Below are 26,062 nucleotides of genomic sequence, written 5' to 3'. Positions count from 1 at the left end.
ATTATTCATGATAAAACTTTGCATTTCCTCTCTTTGACCCATCTAAATGATAAGACCTTTTGAATGGCTCAAAAAGCATAAACAGGAATTTGTCCCAAAGTGTTGGAATTTCGATCCAAGGGAATATTAGGTTTGCCTTTTGAGTTTGATAAAGTCATGTCACTTTGTCAATTTATAAATAATTTTTTTATTACTTTTCATTCAAGAAAACAAATGACAACGCTAGTTAAACAATAGGACCACATGAAGAACCATAAAAATAAAGAAAATTATCATGGGTGAAGCGAAAAGAAATAACGAGAAAAAATAAACACTAGAAAGTAAAGTGATGAAAAAATAAAATAATGTTTGTGTATATATTAATAATGACCCTAAAAATAAATGTAATGTGTGTTAATGTTTGAAGGAATTTAAGGGACAAATCCTTTCTTCTAAAGTCTTTACATTATTATGCCTACAACTGTCACCATATCCAATGCATAAAACGCGCGGCCTATAGTTTTTTCAATTTCAAAAATGAAAAAAAAAAAAAACTTTACTATAGAATATCATAATCTACCAATAAGCGAGTCCTTGGTCTCCTATGAAAAAGAAGAAAAAAAAACTTATAAATCCCCGAATAAAATTGAATTAAATAAAATTTTAAGTACGAATCTTATAGATAAATAAAAAATTATTAATGATAATTAATTAAATTATGTGATATAGATTAATTAATAAAAAAATTAATAATATTTCATACTAATATTACGTTGATAAAAAAATATAGGTTCAGAATTCTTTCATGTTAATATTTTTAGGAACTCTTTCCATGATAGTTTTGATGATGTGGTTAGAAAATACCATCTCTATCTTAATTCATGAATGAGAGTGCTTTTAGAATATTTTTAAACGGGAGCATTTTTTTAAACAAAAGTATTTTTAGAGAATTTTCAAATTTTCTTATATAATTTATATATTTATATTATTTTTTTAAACTAAATTTTCAAAAATTTTAGAAAATATTATGCACCTTGTTTGCAATTAGTTAATGATTTTATCCCTTGACTTCATATTTTACTCAATTGATTACTTTTTACATGTATAACTCAACCTTATACTCTATACAGATCAATATTTTGATCGCTTTATGATCAATATGCCTCGATCCGACCCTTATATTGTTTCCATATAAAACTCAGAAGAGACAACTTAAAAATAATTATTCATTTAGGAGTCAACTTACTCACTCAAAGATTTTCAACTATGGGCTCTCGAAGCACTACTACATATATCCACACATGTCTATACAACTTTCATCAACTTACTACATACAACTTAAAACAATATACATCTTGCAAATTTAAACAACATCATACATCAACCTAGATCAACGCATAATGAACTATAATCATACAACATCATGATGAATCATCATACTTCAACAATTAGACAACTTAGAACATTAAGTTTTATTTTAGTGAATCACGTTCAACACGATCTTTCCTATGCTCATCATCATTGAGGTAGAGAGCCTCAAGCTCACCCATGTCCAATGTCAATCCACCTACGTTTGGTGTGGATAAGGTAGATAGCCTCTTAGTCAATCACACTTGAAGTAGATAACCTACGCCTAACCTCATTCAAGTAGAGAACATTTGTCAAAAAGCATATGCTTGTCCCACGTTTGGTGCCACTAAACTTATGTCCAACTTCATCTAGGCAAAGACCTTCTATCTTAATCATGTTTGTCGTCTCTCAACCAATGCTTAATGTCACCAAGTCAGTAAATCCCTTAAGTAATAATACTCAACACCTATTATTCCATGTCCGATGTGACTAAGTTAGAGAGTTCCCTATTGATCCACAATTGACGCTACCAATCATGCATCTGACGTGATAAGGGCAGATAGCCCCTAACTTGAGTCATGCTTGACGCCATAAAGCCATGCCCAACGTTATGAAGATTTCTACACTTGGTAGAATCTCATTTTGGCTCAAAACCTGCAATTCACTCGAACAAACCAACATGTAATCATATTTTCAACACAATTTCAACTTATATGATCCATATTTAGCATAAGACATCACACGCAACCACTATACTTTAAATTCATCAATCTCTACTCAAAGCACCTTCAATAAAACCACAACTCAACCAACTCATCATACCATCCGAATTCATTCAAAGGTGGCTAACAAATCATGAATTATAACATTTGCTTAACAACATAACTCAACAACAATCAATCACAAACATCCTTTACCTTGAATTGCCTGAAAACGAGAAGAGGAGTAGGAGAAGATAGAAGGAGAACTCAAACTTCTCTACTTGACTCTCAAATCATGAAATCTCAACTTCCAAGCTTCGAATCACCAACTAGTTAGCTCTACTCAGCTATGGGGGGGGGGGGGGGGGGAAGGGTTTGAGGTCCTATGAAATCAAGAGAAGTAGTTATTCTCCGGTTTCAGAATTTCTCCTTCTAATTTCTCTCTACCTTTTTTAAGAATTGAATTTATGATGTGCATATCGTTAAAAAAAAATCATATATACCATTCCTTAGACTAACTTAACTCTAACCGAAATCATCCTGACCAACTTAACTCTCAAGGATCTCTTGATCCTCAAAAATCTAAAACAACAATAATTACAATAATTTACCAATTAATCTCATAAAAACATATTATTATCAATAAATTAAAATCACACAATGGTAAAACTTGAATCTATTGACAATTTTCACCAGAACTCTAATTAATTTGGTATATAAAATGTCTTAACTATTTTAATTGTAATTATTATTTGTTATGATCATTTTGTTTTTTTAAAATCAATTGTTAGTATAATCAAAAAGTAACAATAAATTGAAAAGGAAAATAGCACATACGTTAGAATAATTTTATCCTAGATTTGATATAAAAATTCACTCTAACATAAAAAAATTGATTTTTTTTAAAAATTTTTAATATTAAAATGATAATTTTAAAATTTAGAAGATAAAAAATAAAAAATTGAAATTGAGATTAAAATTTCAATTTAGTTTTTATTTAAATTTGTAAAAAATAAAGTATAAGGAGCTTCAGAAAAATATATTATTTTTATTCATATCAATGAAAACTTATTTATTTTTAAAAAAGTTTGAGAACTAAAATATAAATACATAAAAATACTTTAATACTTTTAATAACGCTTATTATATTAAATAAAAACTTCATTAGATAACAAACTTATATCACAGCTATCACAATGAGAGAAAAATATTATATCTTTTTTTTTTTTATAAGCAAACAAGATTTAAATTATTGGGAGTACAAGAAGTACTCCAACCCGTTACAATAGAGTTCAAAATCAAAGCAAAAATTATGAGATATACAAACCCGGGTTATAATACCAACTAATGTAACTAAAAGAACAACCGGGGACAGAACTAGTAATCCACTTCTATGAACGCAGTTTTATGCTGTCTAACAACTCCTTGCAATCCATAACACATTGCTGAAAGATAATAACATTCCGATGAAGTCATAGTGACCAGATTACAGACACCCAAACCACTTGAAAACACTAAGAGCGTTTTTTAAATATACCAAGATTCGTCTGATATAGATAGAAAGAAATTAAAGAATTTGGAAGGACTACCGCAACTTCCAACCAATTAGCAACAGCTAACCAAGTATTAAAAGTCATTGAACACATTAGAAAGAGATGAAGAGGGTCTTCGACAAACAAAGAGCAAAGAGATAAAAAAATATATTATATCACACAGAGGTTATTAAAACAATTCATGCATTGCATGACTAATAAATTTAGTCAAAAGTAATGGAAATAACTTAACTCTAAAAAATAAATAGAGAGAAATTTTTTGTTTTTAGCGAATTGATAAATAAATAAAGAAGGAAAACGGCTTTAAAAAAAAAAAAAAAAATGAAACAAGCAAGGGGCCACAAATAAATATAATTGACGTTACAGCAGGGTGTTGAGGCTGGGAAAACTAAAAAGACACACACAAAAAGAACACACTCCAGCCACCACCCAACACCAAAGCCTCAAAGATTGTATTGTATTAAGGTTGCCCTTTTTATTTATCTATTTCCCACCCTTTGCTCTCTTTATACCGATTTATAAGTAGGATTGGAGCATAGAGGGAGAAATCACTGATTGACCATTACCATGACCATGATCATGTCTGAGGGCTATTACAATTCCAAGAAGAGTGATGATATCTGTGGGGATGTTTGTAGCCAGGTTAGTATCATCCATACTTTTATCTATGGATTGGATCCACTTCATCTTTCAATGTTTGAAAAATTGGTTTATTCATCCTTTCTCAAACCCCCTAATGCATGCAGTTTCATTTGGTTTCCCTTTGCTCAGGAAAGTTTTGATTTTTAGGCTAAAATTCTGTGCTTTTCTGAGTTATAGCATTTTTGGATACCCTTTTGTATTCCATTTTCTGGATTCTCCCCAAAATCATATTTTTCACGAGAGTATGAAATAGTACCATGTTGTGGTTTCTGAGGGATGATGGATGAATTCATGGGTTGCTACTTGCTACTGCTTGAAACTATTTATGTTGTCATGCATGTGATGTGAGGTTTTTGTTTTTTGAACAGTAACTTGAGAGAGAATTTTGTTTATTACGCAGCAGGGAACTCGAACAGCATTGAGCATGTCAAGGCTTCGTTGCATTTTGAGAGGATTTGATTTCAAGACCTACGTATTTTTGTTTGTGGTTGTTCCAATGGGAATCTTTTGTGTGTATTTTCATGGGTTGAAAATCTCGTACTTTCTGAGACCCCTCTGGGAATCTCCTCCCAAGCCCTTTCATGAAATCCCTCACTATTATCATGAGAATGTGTCCATGGAGACTCTATGCAGACTTCATGGTTGGAGAATTCGTGAGTCGCCAAGACGAGTCTTTGATGCGGTTTTGTTTAGCAATGAAGTTGACATCCTCACCGTTCGATGGAAAGAGATGCATCCATATGTGACACATTATGTGATCCTCGAATCGAACTCAACGTTTACAGGATTGCCAAAACCGTTGATTTTCGCAAGCAATAGGGACGATTTTCGGTTTATGGAGTCTCGGTTAACATATGGGGTGATTGGAGGAAGATTTAAGAAGGGTGAGAATCCTTTTGTTGAAGAGGCATACCAAAGAGTGGCGTTGGACCGGCTTCTGAAGATTGCAGGGATAGAAGATGATGATCTCTTGATAATGTCTGATGTTGATGAGATTCCTAGTGCTCACACAATTAACCTCTTGAGGTGGTGCAATGACATCCCTTCTGTTCTTCATCTTCAAATGAGGAACTACTTGTACTCTTTTGAGTTCTTTCTAGACAACCAAAGTTGGAGAGCTTCGGTGCATAGATACCAGACTGGCAAGACATGTTATGCACACTATCGGCAGGCTGATGTCTTGTTGTCAGATTCTGGCTGGCATTGTAGCTTCTGTTTTCGCCGTATAAGTGAATTCATATTCAAGATGAAAGCTTACAGCCATAACGATCGGATCAGGTTCGCTCATTACTTGAACCATAACAGGATTCAGGATGTGATATGCAAAGGGGCTGACCTATTTGACATGCTCCCTGAAGAGTATACATTTAAGGAGATTATTGGCAAGATGGGACCTATTCCTCATTCGTATTCTGCGGTTCATCTTCCATCGTATTTGTTGAATAATGCCGAGAAATACAAGTTTTTGTTGCCTGGAAACTGCAGAAGAGAAAGTGACTGAGCTTTAGTATATAAAATCTTCTGATTTTGTGTATAACACCAAAAAGGAGAGAGTATATTGAATGACTTATGTAACTGTGGTTTGGTCATGGATCAATACACCTTCATACAAAGCAAATGCAGACCTTTCTTTGGAGGTATATTTGGAAGAACCTGAAGGAATCTAAAAATTTTACAGAAGCATGCGAGAGATTCTTAGTGAGGGAATAGTGTTACAGCTTTTGACAAGCTTTTGTAGCTTATCTTAGGATCCCCACTTGTTCAATATAGTAGCAAGACATTCCCAGTATTTTCTCATGGGAATTTGGATTTCTTGGACTGAGTTATACACATATTCTAACCACTTAGGCTTGTTAAATAACTCATCTCTAATATAAATTACTTCTATAATCCAACTTTGATTGATTTCCCTAGTTTATGTTTTCTCCTGTGCTGCAATGTACTTATTTGTGTTTTTTTTCTCAACTTCTAATGATACCAAATGATGTGGTGGTTTCAGTAGTTTAACCCCTTAATTCTGTTTCTAAATTCAATTGAGCAATTGAGAAAACCATCAACAGAGTAAGATATGTTTTACACCTTAAAATTGGCATTGATGATTTTATTTGAGGTTGGCTCAAACCAATGGTTCTTGCATTCTGTTTTTGTCCACTACTGTTATTGTTCTGCACTACTGTTATCCAACAAGGTACATACCAAAACTTTTTCCATAAACATTTTTTGTGGCTATTTTTTATTTTATTTTATTTTGTAAATGACTTTGTATAGTAAGTGGACTTCATTGACTTGGGTGAGCTGTGCCAATTGTTGATCTTTTTCTTGGAAATTGACGCCTTAATTTTTTTCCATTTTCAAAGACTTGGAGGAACTAATCCGAGTCCCCACCACCCAAGACTAAAGAGCACGTCTTAAAATTAGATGCGCACTAAGTAGTGTATTTTTCAACTATCAATTCATTGTGTGTTTGACTCTTCAATCTTTTCCTTAACATGGTTTATAAATGCTTGCATATCGTGCTATCTTATGCGCCTGCTAAGCCAGGATCTTTGGCTGTTGTTTTCAGTAACACAGAATGCATTTTGACTAGTAAGTTTACAACCTCTCAGATGTCTCATAAGAAATTAATTTTTATGTTACACGAGAACTGCCCCATTTTATTTATTTATTTTTTTGCTATAGCTAGAAGTATAATTCATTCTCAGATTGAATTATTTTAAGAATAAAGTGATATTTATAGTTCTGACTTTATCTTCACGATGGAAATCAAATTTCAATATTCAATTATTGAATAACTTGCATTAACAATTTTTTGAATATTTTTTTTGGGTGTGAATATCTCTAGTCTACTAAGTCAACAACTAATTTCATTTACAATACTGCAATTATTGTTAACTTATTGAAGAGTTTTTATACACAATCGTTCTCAGAGTGACTTTAGGTCGACTAAAGACTATGTTAAACTATCAAACTGTAGGGTTGTTATCATAATGAAATTTAATTACCACGTTCTAAAAACATAATTTCAAATGATTGATCCTTTCACCCTCCCTTGCATATATATATTTTTTTCTTACTCATTCCTGTCTTTGTACTGTCCGTGCATGTAGCAATTCCATTTCATAACATTCTTTAGAAGAAAACAATATCCTCATGGTTCATAGCAACAAGTAGGGGTGAGCATTAAACCGACACCCGAACCGAACCCGAAAAACCCGAAAAAAAATATTGTTTTTGGGTGGGTTCGGGCGGGTCTTATGGGTAAATCGGGTTAAAATTTTGATTTTATACGGGTTATATTGGGCGGGTTCGGTTTTGAATTTTTAAACCCGCTAAAAACCGAACCCAACCGAAAATGAGATAAGTTTAAATTTTTATTATTTTTGTATAACTAAACAACAATGGTCCAAATTTAAAAGTCTTTATTTCAAGTATAATATAGCCATCAATTTGTAACTTATTTTTTTCCTTTTTTTCATAACTTAGATATTTATTTTGTCTTCTCCTTCCTCATTCAACTTCTCAACACACTAGTCTATTTTTAGAGTTATCTTTTTGCTTCTTTCTTTGTCTTTCTTTTCCATCTTCTTATCTCCATTTTGAGTACATTTTGTGTGACTGTGATTTCTTATGGTTTTGTAATCTTTTATATTTCTTTTCCATGTAACAACTATGAATTTTGTTATTTTTTATTTTTGCTTCTTTAGTTTGTAAATGTTTCAACTACGAATCTATTTACACCATCTATTGTCACCTTCATTCTATTTTTATACACTATTTTAAAAATATTTTTTATCATTTTAAGCTTCATCTTCGTTAAGATAAATTGGTCTACAAAAAAATTCAAACCCGATTATACCCACCCGCTTAAATCCGAATCCGTTTCAACCCGAACCGTCTCAAATCGAAAGCTCAGTCGGTCGGATATGGGTCACATTTTTTCAAAGTCGGTTTACAAAGGGCTTTTTAAAAAAAATTCAAAAATCCTTTGAAAAATCAGTTACCCTTTTTCTTCATATTTTTGATTTTTTTTTTGTTTTTTGGTTATTTTTTGTTCAAATTTTTTATTTTTTTTCATTTTTCATTTTTTGATTTTCATATTTTTAAAAGAATTATAATTAATTTTAAAAAAATTAATTTAGTTTAGTTTTTAGAATATAAAAAATATATTTAATATTTAAATTAAATAATTTTTAAAGAATAAAATTTAATGATTATAGTTCACGGTTATGAATCGTGGAAGGAAAAAGACCCAAGGTACAAAACATTTCAAACACTGGATTTGGTAATATTGTCAATAGAAATTGATAACTTCAATTGCTAAACAGTTGGACTATACAGTGTATCATTAAGGACAATGCAGTGTATCACTAAAGATAATGGTAACATATTTTATTTCATTGTTAGTCAAACTGGAGTGAACCACTTACTACCAAATTGATACTATACAGTAAAGGATGAAATGACATGGTATTTTTTCTTGAAGTCATTAACGATGTACCCCAATAACAACAATTTGTTCTTGAAGAGGTAGAACCTAAAGTAAAGGGAAAGGATACACAGGACTAACATTTCACCACACAATCATATGCAAGGACGGATCTAAGTTAATCATAGTGGGGGCACTTGCCCCCACTAAAACTTTTTTCATTCTTTTTTATATATAAAATATTAATAATTTTATAAAATATATATTATTAATTATATTTTAACTATCTTGTTATATCTAATATAATAAATACATTAATATATTGTTTTTATATTTTATTTTATTGTTTAATTATTTTTATTTTGTGGTAAAATTATCTTCATTTTTAATGAAGAAAAAATTTACTTACTTCAAGATTAAGTTTTGATAGATTTATTTTACTTAATAATTAATGTTTTATATCAAATTTTTAAAAATTTAATTGTTAAATTAAAAAGTTTTTCATGTATAGATCAAATTTATAAAATTTTTAAAAAAATTAAAAATCATATGATACTTCGTTAAATTAATTCAAAATAACATATAAATTTTTTTTTTTTAAATGAGTGTAAAAATTTAGAGGACACTAAAAGAAAACAAATTAATAATTTTATTATGTTTATCCTATTAATTTTTATCATTTTATTCCTCTAATTTTAAATAAGTTGCAAAAATTCTTAAGTGATACTTAAATATTTCTTCAGACAGAAAGAGAGAAAGGAAAAGTTATCACTCTATTTATGAGAAAATTATATTTTATAAAAATAAGTAATTTTAAAATTTTACCATAAAAAAATATTTTTTAAAATTATTATAGTTCTGGAACGGGCTGTTCTGAAATCAGAATGGCCCGTTCTGGTTTTAGAACGGGTCGTTCTTATGTACTCGTGGTGTGTTAATTTTGTATTTGGAACGACCCGTTTCAGATGCAAAATTAACACACCAAGTGTGCACCCAGAACGAGCCGTTCTGGTTCTAGGTATTTTCAAGATATTTGGCATCCACGTGGCATCCACCTATGCATCTACGTGACATCTACGTGGTCAACAGTTAACTCTCTTTAAATAATTTAAACGGAAGTCTCACATTACAACCAATTAATTTATTAGAGACCAAATTAAGACAAAAAATAAAAGTGAAACTAAATTGAAACAAACATTTATTATAAGGGACCAAAATAAGTTTTTAGCCTTTTATTTTCAAAATTATGAAAATTTAGCCTCTCTTTTATTTAAAATTCTGAAATTTTCATTTTCTATCCAAAAATTTGAAAAACGAAATGTATACGGCATGTAAATTAAATGGAGTTAAATGAGAACATATTTGTGTGGCAGATAGAGTAGACTTGTTAGCTTTCTATAAAATCTGCAGCATTGGTGTGTGACAAGTAACATTGCGTCTTTATTAGGAGCATTCTTGAGGTTGAAAAATAATGCAAAAAGGAAAATAAGATGCATATTATTCTTCATTGACTCGTCAATTACGTTTAGTGTGCCTTTTCATTCAAAGCGTCTAAGACCCGCCCAACCTGTTGTCTGCATTTTAAATATATTTTTGTCATTGATTTTGAAAGATATTATTTTTTAAAAATTAATAAAATGTCAAATAAATTATTAAAAATAAAATTAATTAAAAAAAAGTGACTAAAATAATGATATTAATATACATTCATAAACAAAAATTAGGATTGTGCACGGACTAAACTGGACTATTTTATAAAAACGGTTTAATTAATCAAATATTTTTTATATAGTGAAATGGTTTGATTTATTTCAAAGCCGGTTCAATTTTTTATATTTTTAGAATGGTTTGATTTATTTCAATTATATTATCAACTTTGTATTTATTCAGAAAAAAATAATATACCTTATATTCTTATGATTCAATTCTTTTAAAGAATCAATCCAAATTACTTTATAAAATTAGTTTAGTTAACTAAATAGTTTTTACACACCCTTAACCAAAATAATTGTAAATAGTAAAATTTGAGAACTTATCTATCATTTTTTTATAATCTATAATTAAGGCAAAGAGCCATGCCAATAATATGTTGGGTAAGGATGTTCAAAAGGGTTGAATTAAACTAAACTACTTGTTAATTAAATTATAAAAATAATTCATCTAAATTTAACTAAATTATAAAGTAGTTTAAATAATCAAATTAAATTATTTTCTAATTTAGTGAATTATAGTTGTAAAAGCTCAAACTATATTATAATTTAAATTGAGTTAAACTTTCTTTTACTATAAATTTAACTAAACTACATTATAAAAGAATATTTCAAATTAACTCTTATTTTCAAGCTTATACTAATAAACTAAAATATGTCTAACATAGTTCAATTTGGAAAAATTAAAATATTCTAAGTGAATAGTCAGCCAAAATCATTTATCAAAATTTAAAATAAAATAGTTCAAATTTACATAAGTACTAATTATGGAATCACTAATCGATATTCCATTTATTTCAATTATACTTCGTACCGAATTAAACTATTTTTGTATTCTAAATCAATTTTTTCTAGTGATTTGGGCCAAACATAATTTATTTTTATAGTAATTTAGTTTTTGAAACTAAACTTAAGTTTAATTTGTTTTTTTAAATAGTTGAGTATTTTTTATAATCTAGTTCAATTTAGAGTTTTAATAATTTAATTTGAAACAAGTTTTGAATAGTCCTACCAACTAGTAAGGAATTTGTTTTAACTTCATCAAATCTCTCGAATTTAAGTTATACATAAATATATAGTTATGTTAAATATTTAGAGAGAAAAACAAATTATCTTTACAAAATATATATTTTTCCTTTATATTTAATTAAAAACAATAAAGACGAATCATATATAAAAAAGACAAATTAAAACAAAATACATGATTTAAAATTACTGTAAGAATTTTATAAAGTGTTAAATAATTTAATTCATAGTTAATGTGTTTTAAAAGAATATTTAATTTTAATATATTATTTATATAGTCAAATCAATTTAAAATCCTTGTAAATATAACTTATCAGATAATTATTAAAAATATTATATTTTAATTATTCATGTTAATGTCTTATTTATAATAAAAACCATTTTATGCAAATTGAATATAACAATTATGCAAAAATCATTATAACAATTTTTTTTTAACTACAGGGCACTAAACTGCATTTTGTAGTAGTTTTGTTTTTTAAACTGAACTTTAAATATAGTTTAGTTAAGTTTTTTTATAAAAATTACTTAAATTTTTTATAATTTAGTTTTCAAAATAGTTTAGATAAAATAGTTTTATAAACACTATTAATACTAAAAATTCTCAGACCAATCACCAATATTTAATTTTTTGTGAATAATAAAAGTTATTTATTTAATAATATTCTAGAGTTTTATTTAATATATTTTTTTTTTTTATTTCAGGGACTAATGTGATGGCGGTCACCACTTTCAACGACCAAAGTGACTTATATTCTTCAAGTAAATATAAACCCCACATTTCTTTCAATTCCAATTTATTAAAATATAAATTCTATTCCTTCACTATAAAAAAAAAAAAAAAAAAAAAAAAAAAAACCATAAAAAACAAATTTCTTTTGCATGTTATCAAAGTCTGATGCTTCAAACTCCACTAAGAATGTGCCACATATATCCATCATATGACTAGTGAGGCTAGTAATAACCTGAGAACTTGTGCAGATAACATGAGACAATGGTTAGATGAGAGGAAGCACCGTGTGAGAACTGAATAAACAGGGCTGTATTGGGCTTCATGTCGTCATGACTTTGGACCAAATTGTTCCAAGTCTGCTTGTGAAGCAGTGTTCAAAAATAGCACATTGCATTGTGGTCTTGCATTTGCTGGGCTAGTCACTGTCCCAAGCCTCATCCGCCTCTTTTGGTGTTCTCCTCTTAGAGATATCACTTTTGATCACATTACTATTTTGATTTGTAAGGTGGTCCTTATCGTGGTCCTCCTCAGCATCTGAAGGCCACAGCCAGTTTTCTGAACCACTAAATTCATCCATCGATTCAGAATCAACTTTGTTAACTCCTTGCTTCCCTCTCACACTCTTTGGTGCAACCAAACTACTACGATATTGAGCAGAACCATCAACTTCAACCTCATGATGCCTCACACCACCCTTGTTGTCTCTCATTGTTTTTTGATATGTACCCTCATCATCACTGCTGCTACTCTTGTAGTTACCACTGAACTTTCTCAAATGTCCTGAGTCATTATTATTCTCTTCCTCATCAGACTCCCACATTGCATTTTCAACATCACTGAACACGCCTTCCGATTCAGAATCTTCTATGGTCATATTCCTCCTAAATTTAGCTCCAGCATGTCTATTTATATTTTCGCTATCTCGGGTCCTACCCATACCGGTGTTATTTGGCTTCTTTCTCTGCCCCCTACTTTCCTTGAACCTGACTCTAGTCTCATTAGATCCATTAGAATTGTTGTCAAGATCACTAGCATCTACAACATTATTGAAACGCCACTCATCATCACTATCCTCATCGTCATCATTGTTAAAATGAGCGTTCTCTTCATCATCACTATCAGAAGCTAGATGCTTAGGATGTATAGTCTGCCAAGCCCTTGAGCCTCTAGTCTCAACATCACGATCATCATTTCTAGAAGCATCTGATCTTCTGTATCTTCCACCAAATTCTTCTTTGTTCCAGTATCTAATTATGCCAAGCTCTTCTTTTTCTTTTGCCTCTTCAGCTTCATATTCTTTATCTGCCGCATCCTCTATGTCGGCAATGAACTGGTCTAGTTCTTCCTGATCACTATCAACAGCAGGCTCTGACTCTTCAAAAGCTTCAGTAGGTTCAAGTATTGACTGCTTGCCTTCACGGAAAATATAAGGGCTTCCCTCTTTCTTGTCAATGGCGTTGAAGAACGTGGAAGCAACTCTTTGGATGCTGGCCATGGCAGCTGGATCCTCAGGATTTACTCCCATCCGTCGGAGCTGTTGTTCTATTTTCTTTATGTTTAACTTCTGAGATTCAAGAGCTTGCTCAAATCTGGCCTTGAAAAGAGCCTGCATACAATGACAGGAAAAAAGATATTACCTCCTCCAATATCAAGTTCTTTGTATAGTAGGTACATAACTACGAATGAAAATGATGATTTTTCAAAAAAAGAAAAAGAGGCAGTAGATTTTAGCAGTTGAGCCTAACCATAGCTATATTTTCATAAAAGTCATCATGGAAGCATAATCAATAAAACAAGAATTTCACATTTGTAAAGTGATTAACTAACTGTCTTGAACTCGCTTACATTTTGCATGATTTAGAAAAATATTTTTCTTCCTTCCCTGCATCCTTTTAGGGAGATTTTTTGTACAAGAGGGAGTAATTTTACCAATACAGTTACAATAGACAGGCAAGTATTATTATTTTTACATGATAATGAACAATATTGACACCCAAATATCACGGCTCGTGATTCTGAAGTTAAGCCTTTGGCACTCTAACCACTACCAGCAAAGCATCGCCTGTTTTTAGATAGAAGCAGAAAGTTGTACCATCAAATAAGGAATATAACAATGAAAGCCTACCTTCCTCTTTGTAAGGGTATTAATAGGTATCAAATTTTTGGGTTGGCGATAATTTCTGCCACGGAACATAATGATTGTTTTCACATTATGAACATTTATCACAATCCCACCACTCAATCTTGCAAGCATTGCAGCCATTTCTTTTATTTTTTCCTTGGGGAAGTTATCACAACAAACTTGCACGGTCTCATGAAACTTCCAATGGAGATGCATATTTTGCACAACTCCTCCAAAAACACCACGTACACCAACTGGGACATAGTTCTTATTCCTGAATCCAACTTTTTTAAATGCCTGAAGCTGTTCAGGTGTTAAGAGCTCTGGATCATGCCGAGGAGGAGGCAGCTCTGGTAGCTCATACTTCTTGAGTTTCTGTAGAAGCAACGCCACTTTCTTCTTGGCCTACACAAGTTGGAAGGTAGGAAAATAAAATTTAACCAAATGTTCATATAACAAGAACCACAAACAAATTAAGTAAAGAATACATCAGGCAGTACAAATGTGCAATCTGTTATCATGATAAGAAATTTTCCATTTCTTGACTATCAGTATTTCCTGTTAACTAAACAATCAAAGCCAAAGAATTAACTAAAATGAAACTAGTTAAAGCCGATAGGAAAATTCAATGTATTTATTAGAATTTGGTCTTAAAACCTAACTCAACTCCACAAAATTGACTTATAAGATGAAAATTGTCCAAACTTTATAAGTTTTAGTTAAACTAATTTTCTAGATGATGTGGGACTAAACCACCACCCTTGGGCTGCAATTAAGGCAGCACTCAAAGAGGCCGCAACTAAGGTGAGCTAGGGATGCTGCAATCAAGGCGACTTTGCAACATCCTTCAATGAATAAACATGAAGCTTAAGTAGTACACACTCTTTATCTTTCATACATAAAGATAGATTTTATCTATTTTCAAATAAATCCTTACTTCCTCCAGGTATCTTGGGTCTCATTTTTCAATCAATCAACAGTATTTTAAGACAAATGTTAAAAGTTGTACTACTGTAATCATGAAAACTCTTGAGCTCACCCCATTTTACTCAGAAGCCAATGTTCAGGCATCTAATGTTATGAACCAATTCTGTTTACCACTTTTACATAGAAGCAATGTATATGCATGACTTTCTCTTTTAACAGAATTCATTTTAGTATAGTCTAAAACATTGGGAACTATAATAACTGACTAATGAGGATGTCTACACAAAGACTTGCAAGCCATATCATCAATCTAATCACACATCTCAGACACTCACTGCAGCACAAAACAACACATGAACTAAAAGCATGGATTGCAAATTGAACTCCAAAATATGTATGGAAGAAGTGTTGGATAACGTACTCTTTTGAGATTGTAAATAAGCCTCTCCTCCTCAGTCATAAGCTTCTTCTTCAACTTCTTCGCTCTCCGAATCTCCCTTAAAGTCTTACCAGACTCTTTCTGCATTCGCCTCTCCACCTTGCTGCGCATACTCCTTCCTTTGGAGGTTGACATTGCCCGAGACAACGATCCATTCAAAAGACTCAACCGCTTAACATAACAATACAAACCAACTCCATGGTATGCTTCTCCAACCTTAACAATGTTGCTGCACTCCGGTGTGTGTCCTAAAGGTACAACATTTCTGAACAAGAAACAAAATCACAATCAACCCTTTTCCTTAAACACACACACAGAGTGATTGCTGATGAAATTGCATCAAAATACCAAAATATATAATTTTTTCTTCTGCGCTTAATCAAAATAAATAACAATAGTGAGAAGGTTTAGTGGGTAAAGATGGGAACTTTGAAGGGGAAGAGTAAAAGGGGTTTGGGAATTTGTGAGGAAAATAGAGAGATAGAGGGAAAGGACGTACTTGGAGAGATTGGATTGAAGTTGAAGGAGGGAAGAGAGGGACTTGAAGCAATGTCTGTGGAGATTTCTGGCACCAAACATTGCAGCTTTTGGATTTGGTCACCAATGAGACACAATTGGAGCTTCTGGTTGTGGGTTTGACATGAGCAAGCCAAGCTCCAACAGGGTTTGGAGTTTGGACTTTCGAGACTCCGATTTCTTCCCCCAAACGCGCCCTAGTTTTTCTAACTTCGATTTTTTTAATGTATTTTCTCTTATGGCATGTTTGGCCAAAAAGAAATAAAATACGGATATGCTTTTTTTTATTTATTGGTTGAGGTGAAAATAAAAGAGAAAAAAAGGGAGAAAAGATGTTTTTTTTTTTTTTATAAATATTTTTAATTTAAATTTCAAATTTTTTATTTCTTTATCTCGCTTTTCTTTCTCCTACCAATTAAGTTATTAAGATATGTTTGATTGAGTGATGAAACATAAGAAAGATAAAAAATAAAATTAAATAGAAAAATAAAAGGTTTTTAAAAATAAATAATATTTCTATTTATGTTTGTTCTTTGTTTAAACAGAAAAATGAATATGATTATTTGTGTTATTTTTTTTTCATTCAATCAAACGTATCATTTAAAATTGATATCGAATTTTTTAAATGAAATTTTTTAGAGTCTGATAGATACAAATACGTAATTGGGATAAGACTAAAAAATATATTATTAGTATTATTGTATGTAAACCATTGTTTTCTAACATAATCAAAATACATTCCTGAAATTAGCATCACATGTTAATTTAATATTACGGAAAAGAAAATTTAGTTTTAACTTTGGCAGCTATCAATTAATTTAGTTTGTAAATTTTCTATTATTGTTATTATTATTATTATTATTATTTTATTAAATTTAATCTAAAAAAGTTATTATTAGTTAATTTAATCCTTAAATTAAACAATCATAAGTTAAATTGTTTCTTAAATATGTAAGAAACATGTTAACTAATTATTTTAAAGTTGAGCACCAAAGTAATTCGTGATTGTCTATTTTAAGAAATAATTGATAGTTGTTAAAGTTGAGGATTAATTTTTTGTTGTTATTTTTTTTACAGAATTTTTTTCTTGTTTTGTTAAGGACCAAATTGATTAATAGTTATTAAAGTCGAGAACTATATATTTTTTTTCTAATAATTATAATCAAATTTATTGTTGATGATAATTTACGAGGAAAAATTGATGTTTTTACTACTTTTTAGTACGTAAGGTAAATGTGATGCTTTCACAATTCACTTGAATGTTTGTGGATGAATATTGGATAGTGTTTAATTATTTTTTATTTTTTCAATTTCATACAAAAATTATTTTTAACTTTAGCATTAGTATTTCATGATTATTTTTTATCAAATAAATAAAATTTAGAAAATAATTCAATCTTAAGAGCCAAGTTTTAAGTTAATGAAATATAAAGAATTATGAATTGCTTACCTACCATAGTTAGAATCCATCGTTACCCATCACTAGTATTTAGATATCAAAATTTAATCGCGAGAAACAAAACAAATTAACCTTCTAAGGTTTGTCAAATGTGACTCTTTTATAATGATAATATATTGAAATGAGGGGAAAATACAACTACACATTGTGATACAGCATAAGATTCTGATCCACATGATTTTATGTTAAAATGATCATCAAAATTTGTTGGTTGTGTACATAAGCAAAACCCTAAGTTGATTACCTAATACAAAATTGTATACACAAAAACTTGTAATAGGTATAGCTTCTTAATAAATATTCATAAGAAAAGAAAATAAAAAAAAATGAATCAAACTTATCTAATAAATTAAAATTAATTTATACATCTCATTTTTTTTCTTTTAACTCTCTTTTTGAACTTTTCAAAAACTTTGAACTAGATAGCATGATTTTTTAACATAAAAATTTGATTTATTTTACTTCCTTATTTTTTTTTCTTTTGCTATAAGTGTTAAATTTATTTAAAGAAACTCTACGAACTTGCAAAAATAGGATTATTTAAGAAGAATATGGCACTTGAGCATAGAAACAATCGGATAAGCTAGTAATTTAATAAATAAAAAATAATTTAAACCTATATATAAAAATAATTTTTATTTTATTTTTGTGTGTATAATTTTTAAATTGTTATTGTACCTGTCTAAGGGTATACTCATAATCTTCACGTAGTCTGAAGGCCGAACGAGAGCTTCCATCGAATATTTCAATGGGGGAGCTATCTGCAAAAGACACTTCGACGCTCAAGTCAGGACAAACACAAATATCGATAGTAATAAATGAACAGTAACCACACATCATTTTGTGTGACCTATTTATACTAGTTATAATAGGTCCTACGTGTGGTGGACCTCCTCTAACATTTACCAAATTAGGTAATACGGTGCTCAATGACTGATTATGCCTTAATCATGTGTTTGTTCTTATTAATCATGATCGTTGTTATATTTGTGGTATTTAGCTCTCTTGGTCATTGACCGAGCCGAGGAGTGTGGGGCGACCTAAGCATGGACGTCTTGTACAAGATCGCGCCTTCGGATCTTGGCCCTTGATCGAGCCGAGACGTTCTTGTTATTAGTCCGGTTAGTTAGATTACTAGTATGGCCGAGGTCATGAAGTCTTGGGCGCAAGGGGCCTTGTAGCTTCGGCCATCTCGACCGCTGACGCATTTGGGAGCAGTGGTTCAACAAGTGATATAGAAGTTCTCGTGTGTTTCGATTGTGTCGGTGGCCGACATGTCCGAAATCATTGTGCCCTGATAATGCGATCTGTCTCTGTCGTCTCGGTGGCCGAGATGGTGTGTCACGTGCCGTGTCACGTGGTTGACTTGTTCCTCCCGGTACAATTATATTCATAAAATTTTAAATAATAAAAAATAATATTAAAAATTAACTATTCTTATAAATTCAAAACCTAAAATTTAAGGATTAAAATATTAAATAATTCAATAAAATATTAATAATTTTTAAATACCTTTAAATAAATATAAAAATTAGGAGTGCCTTCACCCCATTAATTAATTTGAAAAACAAATTATTCAAATTGTTTGATTTCACAAGAAGAATGCACAATGCACAAGATCCAACTTCAACTTAGTGTGTTTAGATTACAGTTTCATTCAATCCCAAGCGTGTAGTTCAGCGGTAGGAGTTGATCTACGCTTAAGCAAGGTCAGGGATTCGAATCCTGCCTTGTGTATGCAGTCGCGTTAAATCTTGGAGTCAGCTATCCCACCCTTTGAGGTGCCTCCAACCTAGCGAGGAGTTTCATTCAACTAAATTCATGTTCAACCGAATTCATCATTCACATAGCTTTTTCCGTCTACGCACTGGAAAATGCAAAACTTCCATTCATCACCATTCTAACGGATATCCAATTCCAAACAACATATATACAAGTTACAACAGTCCAGAAACCTGACACAGGCATAAAGTTTGTCACATCATAACAACCTGAGCTTCACACACAATCATGGCATGTAGGAATAGTAAAAATTATTGCAATTGACTAAACTGTCTCTTGGAACACATAGGGTCCAAGCTAGCACCAGTGCCAATTAGAAGTTGCTTCAAAACAACACACCTTATAGCTTGTCAATCCACTGAAGGGTGCTGTCTTGGGAACCAAATTGCAAATTCTGCACACAAAATGAGAATGACAGAGCAATGAGAGGATGTTAACAATTTATTGGAGAACTCCAAGAGGGTAAGTTGATGCTTACAGAAAGATCAAAATCTGGAGGAGAATCCAATTCCAGTGTGTCCAAGATAGAAATTCCATAAGATGCATGATCATTATTGTTTCCAGGTGCAACAAACTTGATTGAATCTCCTTTAATAGTGGAGGTCAATTCAGAATCAGTAAAGAGAGCAGATGAACCTAACATCTCCTTGCATAACAATATGTCATCCAAGCCATCAAAGTCAGAGTCAGCCTGTGGTTCACCAGCCAAGCATGCAGGGTCTTGCTTATTGTCCTCATCCTGAACATCAGATGGTGGTGTATGTGATCCTCCAGGTATAGGCTTGGCATCCTAATTCAAAAAATTCAAATTAAAAAGGGAAGAAAAAACCGCAATTGTTGGAAAAAATAGTAAAAAATTGTTGATTTACTTTGTCAATATTCTCAATAGTACTTGCGATAAAATCAACATAAGTTCACTAGTTTTTCAAGATGTGTCCGTTTTGTGCACAAGAATAAGTTGAAATACAAATGGATTCTTAAATGCTATGCTTGTTTTTGTAGAATGTAATGGTTGGTGAGGATGTTTGAATAATTTTTTTCATAAGTAATTATATAAGAAAAGAAATAAGAAAGTAAAATAAATTAAACTTCTTCATTAAATTAATATAATTTTTATACCTCAACTTTTTTAAAAGGTTTAAATGTTTTTAATTCTTTAAATATGAGGTAAATTTGTAAAAGGTAAGTTTTTAATATCTATAATTTAAGGGGAAAAAATCTTATTTAGTTTCTGTGATCAATGTTAGTAAATCTATTAAATAAAACTTCCCTATTAGTCTATTACTAAACTTGTACAAAATTCACCTATTTATATTTTTATTAATAAAAATATTATATTAAATTCATTCGACACTACATAATTATCTGTCAGGGTCATTGCCACTTATGTTACTATTGACCTTGAGGAATTAAAACAATTTTAGTAGTTAAAAAGATCAATTTTAAATTTGAGAGTCAAAAATAAATTTATTCTAAATTTGAGAGACTAAAAATATATTTAAGTTTATGTAAGAGTTCTTTTATCTAATTTTCCAAAATTTAGGGTACATGGTTAATTTTAATTTAGGAAAAAGTTTGATTATTTTACTTTTTATTTTTTCTTCTATAAGTGTTTGTCCAAACATGGTCATATCTTTATTCATTTATATTCCGTACAAGATGATTAGCCTCAGTTAAATTTATCATCATACACAGCTGCATGTGTAAGAAATAACTAGGCACCTGGATGAATGGCAGAAGTTCATTTTCATCAAAATTGTCATCAGATTTGCCTGTACAAGGTCGAGTAGGGGGATTTGGAATTGGAGTTCTTGGACCTGTTTGTGCTGCTATCTTAGAATCTTCAACCAGTGGATTCTCCTCATTCTTCTTGTGCTGTTGATAAAAAACTTTTGAAACCACATATTCACCATCCTTCTCATCTTCTTCACTCCCTAGATGGTACTGATGCATCACCCAATTGGTTTTATATGGCTTGGACCCTTTCTTGGATCTTACATAAAGGACCATGATCTTCTTAAAGCCCTTATGCACTCCATCTTCTATCACAGCTTTGGTCCTACCAGTCTTGTGCCAGCGTACATTCTCCTCATTCAAACCACGTTCATCATGAATCTTTCGACGCTTTCTTTGTCCAGTAGCATATGCATTAACTGTTTTGTGAAAGAAATGGACACTATTCCCATCTTTCTTAGCACCTGAAACAAAACAGGTTTAATTTTATTAAAGAATTTGCACCAGAAAATCACATTTAATCCAGATTTGGTCAGAGCGAATGAATATGTATAAAGAAAATTAGAAGATAATCAGTACTGGTCAATGACCACTTACATTTATTTGAATAAATTTCTCCAGAAAAATTTATAAAATAAAAAAAAATAGGAATATAAAGTGGAATAAGTTTTTTCATTAGTTAAAACTAACTTACGTACAAGTTAAAAATAAGATTGTGGAGAAGCTCCTTGGAGTGAGTTTTTACAAATTAGCTTATCAAAAAACTTCATTTTTTCTTCCAATAGTGTTTTTGGAGAAGTTTATCCATATAAATCCTAAAGTTGTTAAGTTTGGTGATCATAAAATCCTAGCTTCCCCTAATCTCCCTCCCATAAAGGAAAAAAAGGGAAACATCATGATCTGATATCTTCTCTTTTTCTTTGGTTCATCATGATCTGATCTTTTCTTTTTCTTTGGTCCATCAAGATCTCATATATAGACATAGAAAATCAACTAAATTTATGTACTTAGGACTCCTAAGACCTAGAATGTGTCAGATGCTGATTGAGATTTCATTAAGTCTGGTGCAACATCGATATTATCTTTCATGGAATTTGTTCACAGTTCACAACCTTTTCCACAAGGGACCATCATCTTTCAGTGAATTTTATGCGTGTGTGCACAAGGGACCATCATCTTTCAATGATTTGTGTGTGTGTGACACTTTGTCTGTATAAGACAAATGCATTAAATATACTATTTATGTTATCTAATAATCAAACCATCTATGTCTACGATATTCTTTAACAAATCGAAGAAATAAAAATTTCTTTGGTACTTGAAATTCATAAAGAAACAGATTTATTTTTCGTCAGAGGAAAGTATCTCGAAGCATGCGAATATTTTTGACTTACAACGCAACAATTATTCTAGTTTTGTATCGTAAAGTGATAATTAGTCTCCTTGATAAAATAAAAAGTGACAATTTGGTGAAATGCATTTAATGTATCGATGAACATCTTATTTTATAAGGAAAAAAGGCGAAGAAAGATGAAGCAAGCCTACGAGTGAAGCTCAAGTATTTATAATGGTCATCTTCATCAAACACCTATATAAAGAAGTTTGAAGATTTAGAATGAGCATATAGAGACTAGACTCATACATAGATATTCATTGTAAATTCATTCTATAAAAAGCTTTGAACTTCATTGTTGTGGTACCACGTCTTGTGGGTAAAACAATTGTGATTTTTCAACTTTAACTTTGTGCTTTAGATTGAAACTTGAAGAGACTTTGTAAAAAATACTTGATAGTTTAAGTCTGAAGAGTCTTAGTTATTCAAAAAATACTTGGATAATTACTTGAAGAGACAATTAAAAAAAATATTTAGGTTGAACCAAAGTGGCTTGTAAAAGAATACTTGTATCTTTGCAAAGATAGTGAAACTTGATCAGGTTGATCAAGAACCAAACATAGTCTCGATAGTTGAGATGAAGCAGTATAAAAATACTTTGTGTTGTTTGCTCATAATTCTTCATTTGCACTCTTCAAGTCTAGATACTACTTGCTGTCTTGAAAAAGTGAGTTTTCGGTTGGCACTATTTAACCTCCTATTATCTTTGGTTTCTCCACAGTCCACATTATGAAAGTGTTTAAGTAGCTTCTTTTGTGGAACGAATGGTAAATGTTCATATATTTGAAAAGGTTAGAAGAACCCTCACCTGGAAGATTTTCTGGATGTGTGTAGCAAATTCCTTGATCTCCTTCTAGAGTAGGGATGAAATCATGAATAAAGATGTGCGGCTTTCTGTTTCCGATACAACACTTTGCTGCTAAATGCTCTAAAAGCTGAACATCAGAAGGAACAAACTTTACGCCAACAGGAAAGCCAGGCCACACATGAGAAACCTGCACATGCAAAACGAAAAATATACAATCAATTAAGTGAACAACTCATTCAAAAAGGTAAAGTAAATAATCTCAGTGTTGATGAAAAAAACAACTGTCAATATTACATTCTCATGCATAACAAATCATAAATGTGTCATAACATCAACGATTTACTCATCAACTCATGCATAAGTAATCATGAACGCTGAACAGTTTCCAGAATTTAATCCTGGTTTGAAGGTGAAGTTTTGCAAAATTGAAATGATTTTATTGGCCAAAAAAGAAAAGGTCTAAGTTAAAGGAATTGGAGCATGTACAAACTCCAGGGTAACATCAAGAACTCTGTTATAAGAGCAATGTTCATTGCTAATAGAATTACAGTGTTTTTTTCTATTTTAGTGTATATGTGAATTTGAAGACTAATAAATGAATTGAGATTGAGTATTTGTTGAATTTTTTCATACATCATTGTTATCATTATGGTAATGACATTTGGGGCATTTACGATATGTTCCAAAATCCTTGATTTGATCAGTTGTTGACACAGTAGTGTTTTTCACTTTCTTTGCAAATCCTCCAATGTCAATAAGCCAGCTTCTGCAAAGCAAAGTCATGGTTAGTCAACCATCAAGAACGACTCAACTGAATCAACTTTTAAAACTACTATTTACAAAATGAAGTAAGAAGTAGAAATTCCATCTCATTGTATGATGGAACTAAGTATGTTTCATGACATCAATGATATCAAGACAAACAGAGAGGGGTCAAAAGAAGAAAAACATGCAGAAAGCATTAAAGACATATTGGGAACACCAAATCCATGTTTCTCTCTTCCACTATTTGTCTTCATTTTCTTATCTTTGGATTTCTGTTTTTCTTGTTTAGCTGTTTCTTTCTTTCCTATTTCTTTAGCATACCAAACAAAAAGTAGAAGCTATGTGAAAGCAGCAACTCATTCCCCAGCCTATGAAATTAAATAGAGAAATTAACACCACAGCAACTTTCCCCCTCAACAAATCATCCCAAATTTATGGCAAGATTATATCATATTTTTGTTGAAACCAAGATATTTTCACTCGAGAGTCAAAAAGACCAATCCTTAGATATACTTAGATAGCTTACGGCATTAGCCTCTTTGAAGTCTCAACTGATGTCACTGAATTCAGAATCGAACTCCTAACTATATATTCAAGGAACATGATGATCTATGAACCATGCCACACTGTACTGCTCTTACTAATATATATGAGATAAAAATCCTACTACTGCACATGAAAATTGCTGCATTTCAATCATCTAGAAAGCCACAAATCATTATTTGGCGCCCCAAAAATGTTTCTTCCCCACAGCGGTAAAAAAGAAGCTGCAAGTATTTCCGATTTAAGCAGTACACACGAAACTCCAAGTGAAAATGTCACATTACTCATAAATGAGGAAAAAATCCAATACACGCCGCCGTCCATCCATCATCATACATCAAAACAGTACCATCAAAAGTCATCAACCAACCACAAAAGCCAAACTCAACCATCAAACCATGTGATGTAACACTTTATTCCACCTTTTTTTTTTTTTTTACCAAAATAAGCAACAAACGAGAGACAAAAACTGAGCAGGGAACACTTCTCTGACACAAATTCCCGAAACAAAAACCACCCAGAAAAGGAAAAAGAAAAAAAAAAGTGTTTTTTCTCAATGAACTCAACAAAGGGAGTCCAAGTCACTAACCCAGAATCCAAATTCACAAGAAGAAGGCATAACCGATAATGGGGCGTGAAGAAGAGAATGAAAGTGGAAAAGTTTGAAGGCAAAACATGAAACTTGCATTGCAATCTTCTAAGCTCACCTAGCCATAAGTGCGAAAGAAGGAGAAACAAGAGAGAAACGCGTTTTAGTGTTAGTGTGGTGAGTATTTAAGGTGTGGGATGATAGATATAACTTGGGCGTGGGACCCAGCATTGACCAGAGGACTCCGAGGCTTTGGTTCGGAAGTTACTGTCTTGTCTTCCCGAAAACCGAGGAAAAGAGATGCACATAATGGTAAATTACCTGCGTCTCTACCTTGCTTCCCAAGTCATCAACATTGCTTCTTCTTTTAAGTCATGCAAATCTATGACGTAATAAAATCACTCTAAACTTGTCATTTTCAATAATTATTTCGTAAAAACACAATTTTCATTTTTATAACTTTTTTTTTTCTAATTTCAGATATGTAGTGATGATAGTTTTAAAAATCGAATCGGTCATTAAATTGATTAGGATATTAAGTTAGTAAATCAAAAATTAAACTGATAGGTCACTAATTAAATTGCATGACTCAATTTTTATTAATTTTTTAAAAAAATATTTATGTTAAATATATTTTATGCTTATAAATTTTAATAAAGTTATATCTTATCTTAAATTTTATTTTTTATCTTATTTAAAATTATTTTTATTTTTATTTTATATAAAAAATACATTAAAAAATTTATGTTAAATTTTTTTTATTGAACCGGTTTGACTTACTGATTTGACCTACCGATTCATTGGTTGAACCGAAAAATTGACCAGTTCTTTCCAATTTGAAACGGGTCGAATGCATAACGGATCCA

At 31.1% G+C, this 26,062-nt stretch overlaps 3 protein-coding genes across 6 annotated transcripts; 1 reads left to right on the top strand and 2 right to left on the bottom strand.

The window, feature by feature from the left end:
* The first annotated feature begins 3,946 nt into the window (after positions 1-3,946).
* On the top strand, positions 3,947-6,138 carry LOC109817247 (uncharacterized). 3 transcript variants are annotated; one of them, XM_020382463.3, is made up of 2 exons: positions 3,947-4,225; positions 4,629-6,138. In XM_020382463.3, exons 1-2 carry the CDS (start codon positions 4,151-4,153, stop codon positions 5,724-5,726), a joined length of 1,173 nt encoding a protein of 390 aa, XP_020238052.1. In that variant the 5' UTR covers positions 3,947-4,150; the 3' UTR covers positions 5,727-6,138. The 3 variants fall into 3 exon arrangements, with proteins under 3 accessions (XP_020238052.1, XP_020238050.1, XP_020238053.1); XM_020382461.3 differs by having other exon boundaries at positions 4,626-6,138; XM_020382464.3 differs by having other exon boundaries at positions 4,594-6,138.
* Positions 6,139-12,247: 6,109 nt separating this feature from the next.
* Positions 12,248-16,336, bottom strand: LOC109817246 (RNA-binding CRS1 / YhbY (CRM) domain protein). The gene is made up of 4 exons (XM_020382460.3): positions 16,107-16,336; positions 15,590-15,872; positions 14,245-14,646; positions 12,248-13,725 (listed from the first exon to the last, which is right to left on the bottom strand). The coding sequence occupies exons 1-4, from the start codon at positions 16,184-16,186 to the stop codon at positions 12,535-12,537; spliced, it is 1,956 nt and encodes a 651-aa protein (XP_020238049.2). The 5' UTR covers positions 16,187-16,336; the 3' UTR covers positions 12,248-12,534.
* Positions 16,337-19,105: 2,769 nt separating this feature from the next.
* On the bottom strand, positions 19,106-25,483 carry LOC109817248 (SUPPRESSOR OF GAMMA RESPONSE 1). Of its 2 annotated transcripts, XM_083067765.1 has the most exons (7): positions 25,315-25,483; positions 23,933-24,065; positions 23,300-23,486; positions 21,087-21,562; positions 19,843-20,154; positions 19,704-19,758; positions 19,106-19,449 (listed from the first exon to the last, which is right to left on the bottom strand). In XM_083067765.1, exons 1-6 carry the CDS (start codon positions 25,425-25,427, stop codon positions 19,705-19,707), a joined length of 1,275 nt encoding a protein of 424 aa, XP_082923891.1. In that variant the 5' UTR covers positions 25,428-25,483; the 3' UTR covers positions 19,106-19,449; position 19,704. The 2 variants fall into 2 exon arrangements, with proteins under 2 accessions (XP_082923891.1, XP_020238054.2); XM_020382465.3 differs by lacking the exon at positions 19,106-19,449 and having other exon boundaries at positions 19,458-19,758; positions 25,315-25,480.
* Positions 25,484-26,062: the final 579 nt, after the last annotated feature.

The sequence above is a fragment of the Cajanus cajan genome, chromosome 2, assembly GCF_000230855.2.
Source record: "Cajanus cajan strain Asha chromosome 2, NIPB_CcT2T_4, whole genome shotgun sequence".
Classification (NCBI taxonomy): Eukaryota; Viridiplantae; Streptophyta; class Magnoliopsida; order Fabales; family Fabaceae; genus Cajanus; species Cajanus cajan.
The sequence above is the reverse complement of the archived record's forward strand: the minus strand, read 5'-3'. Positions and strand labels throughout refer to the sequence as shown.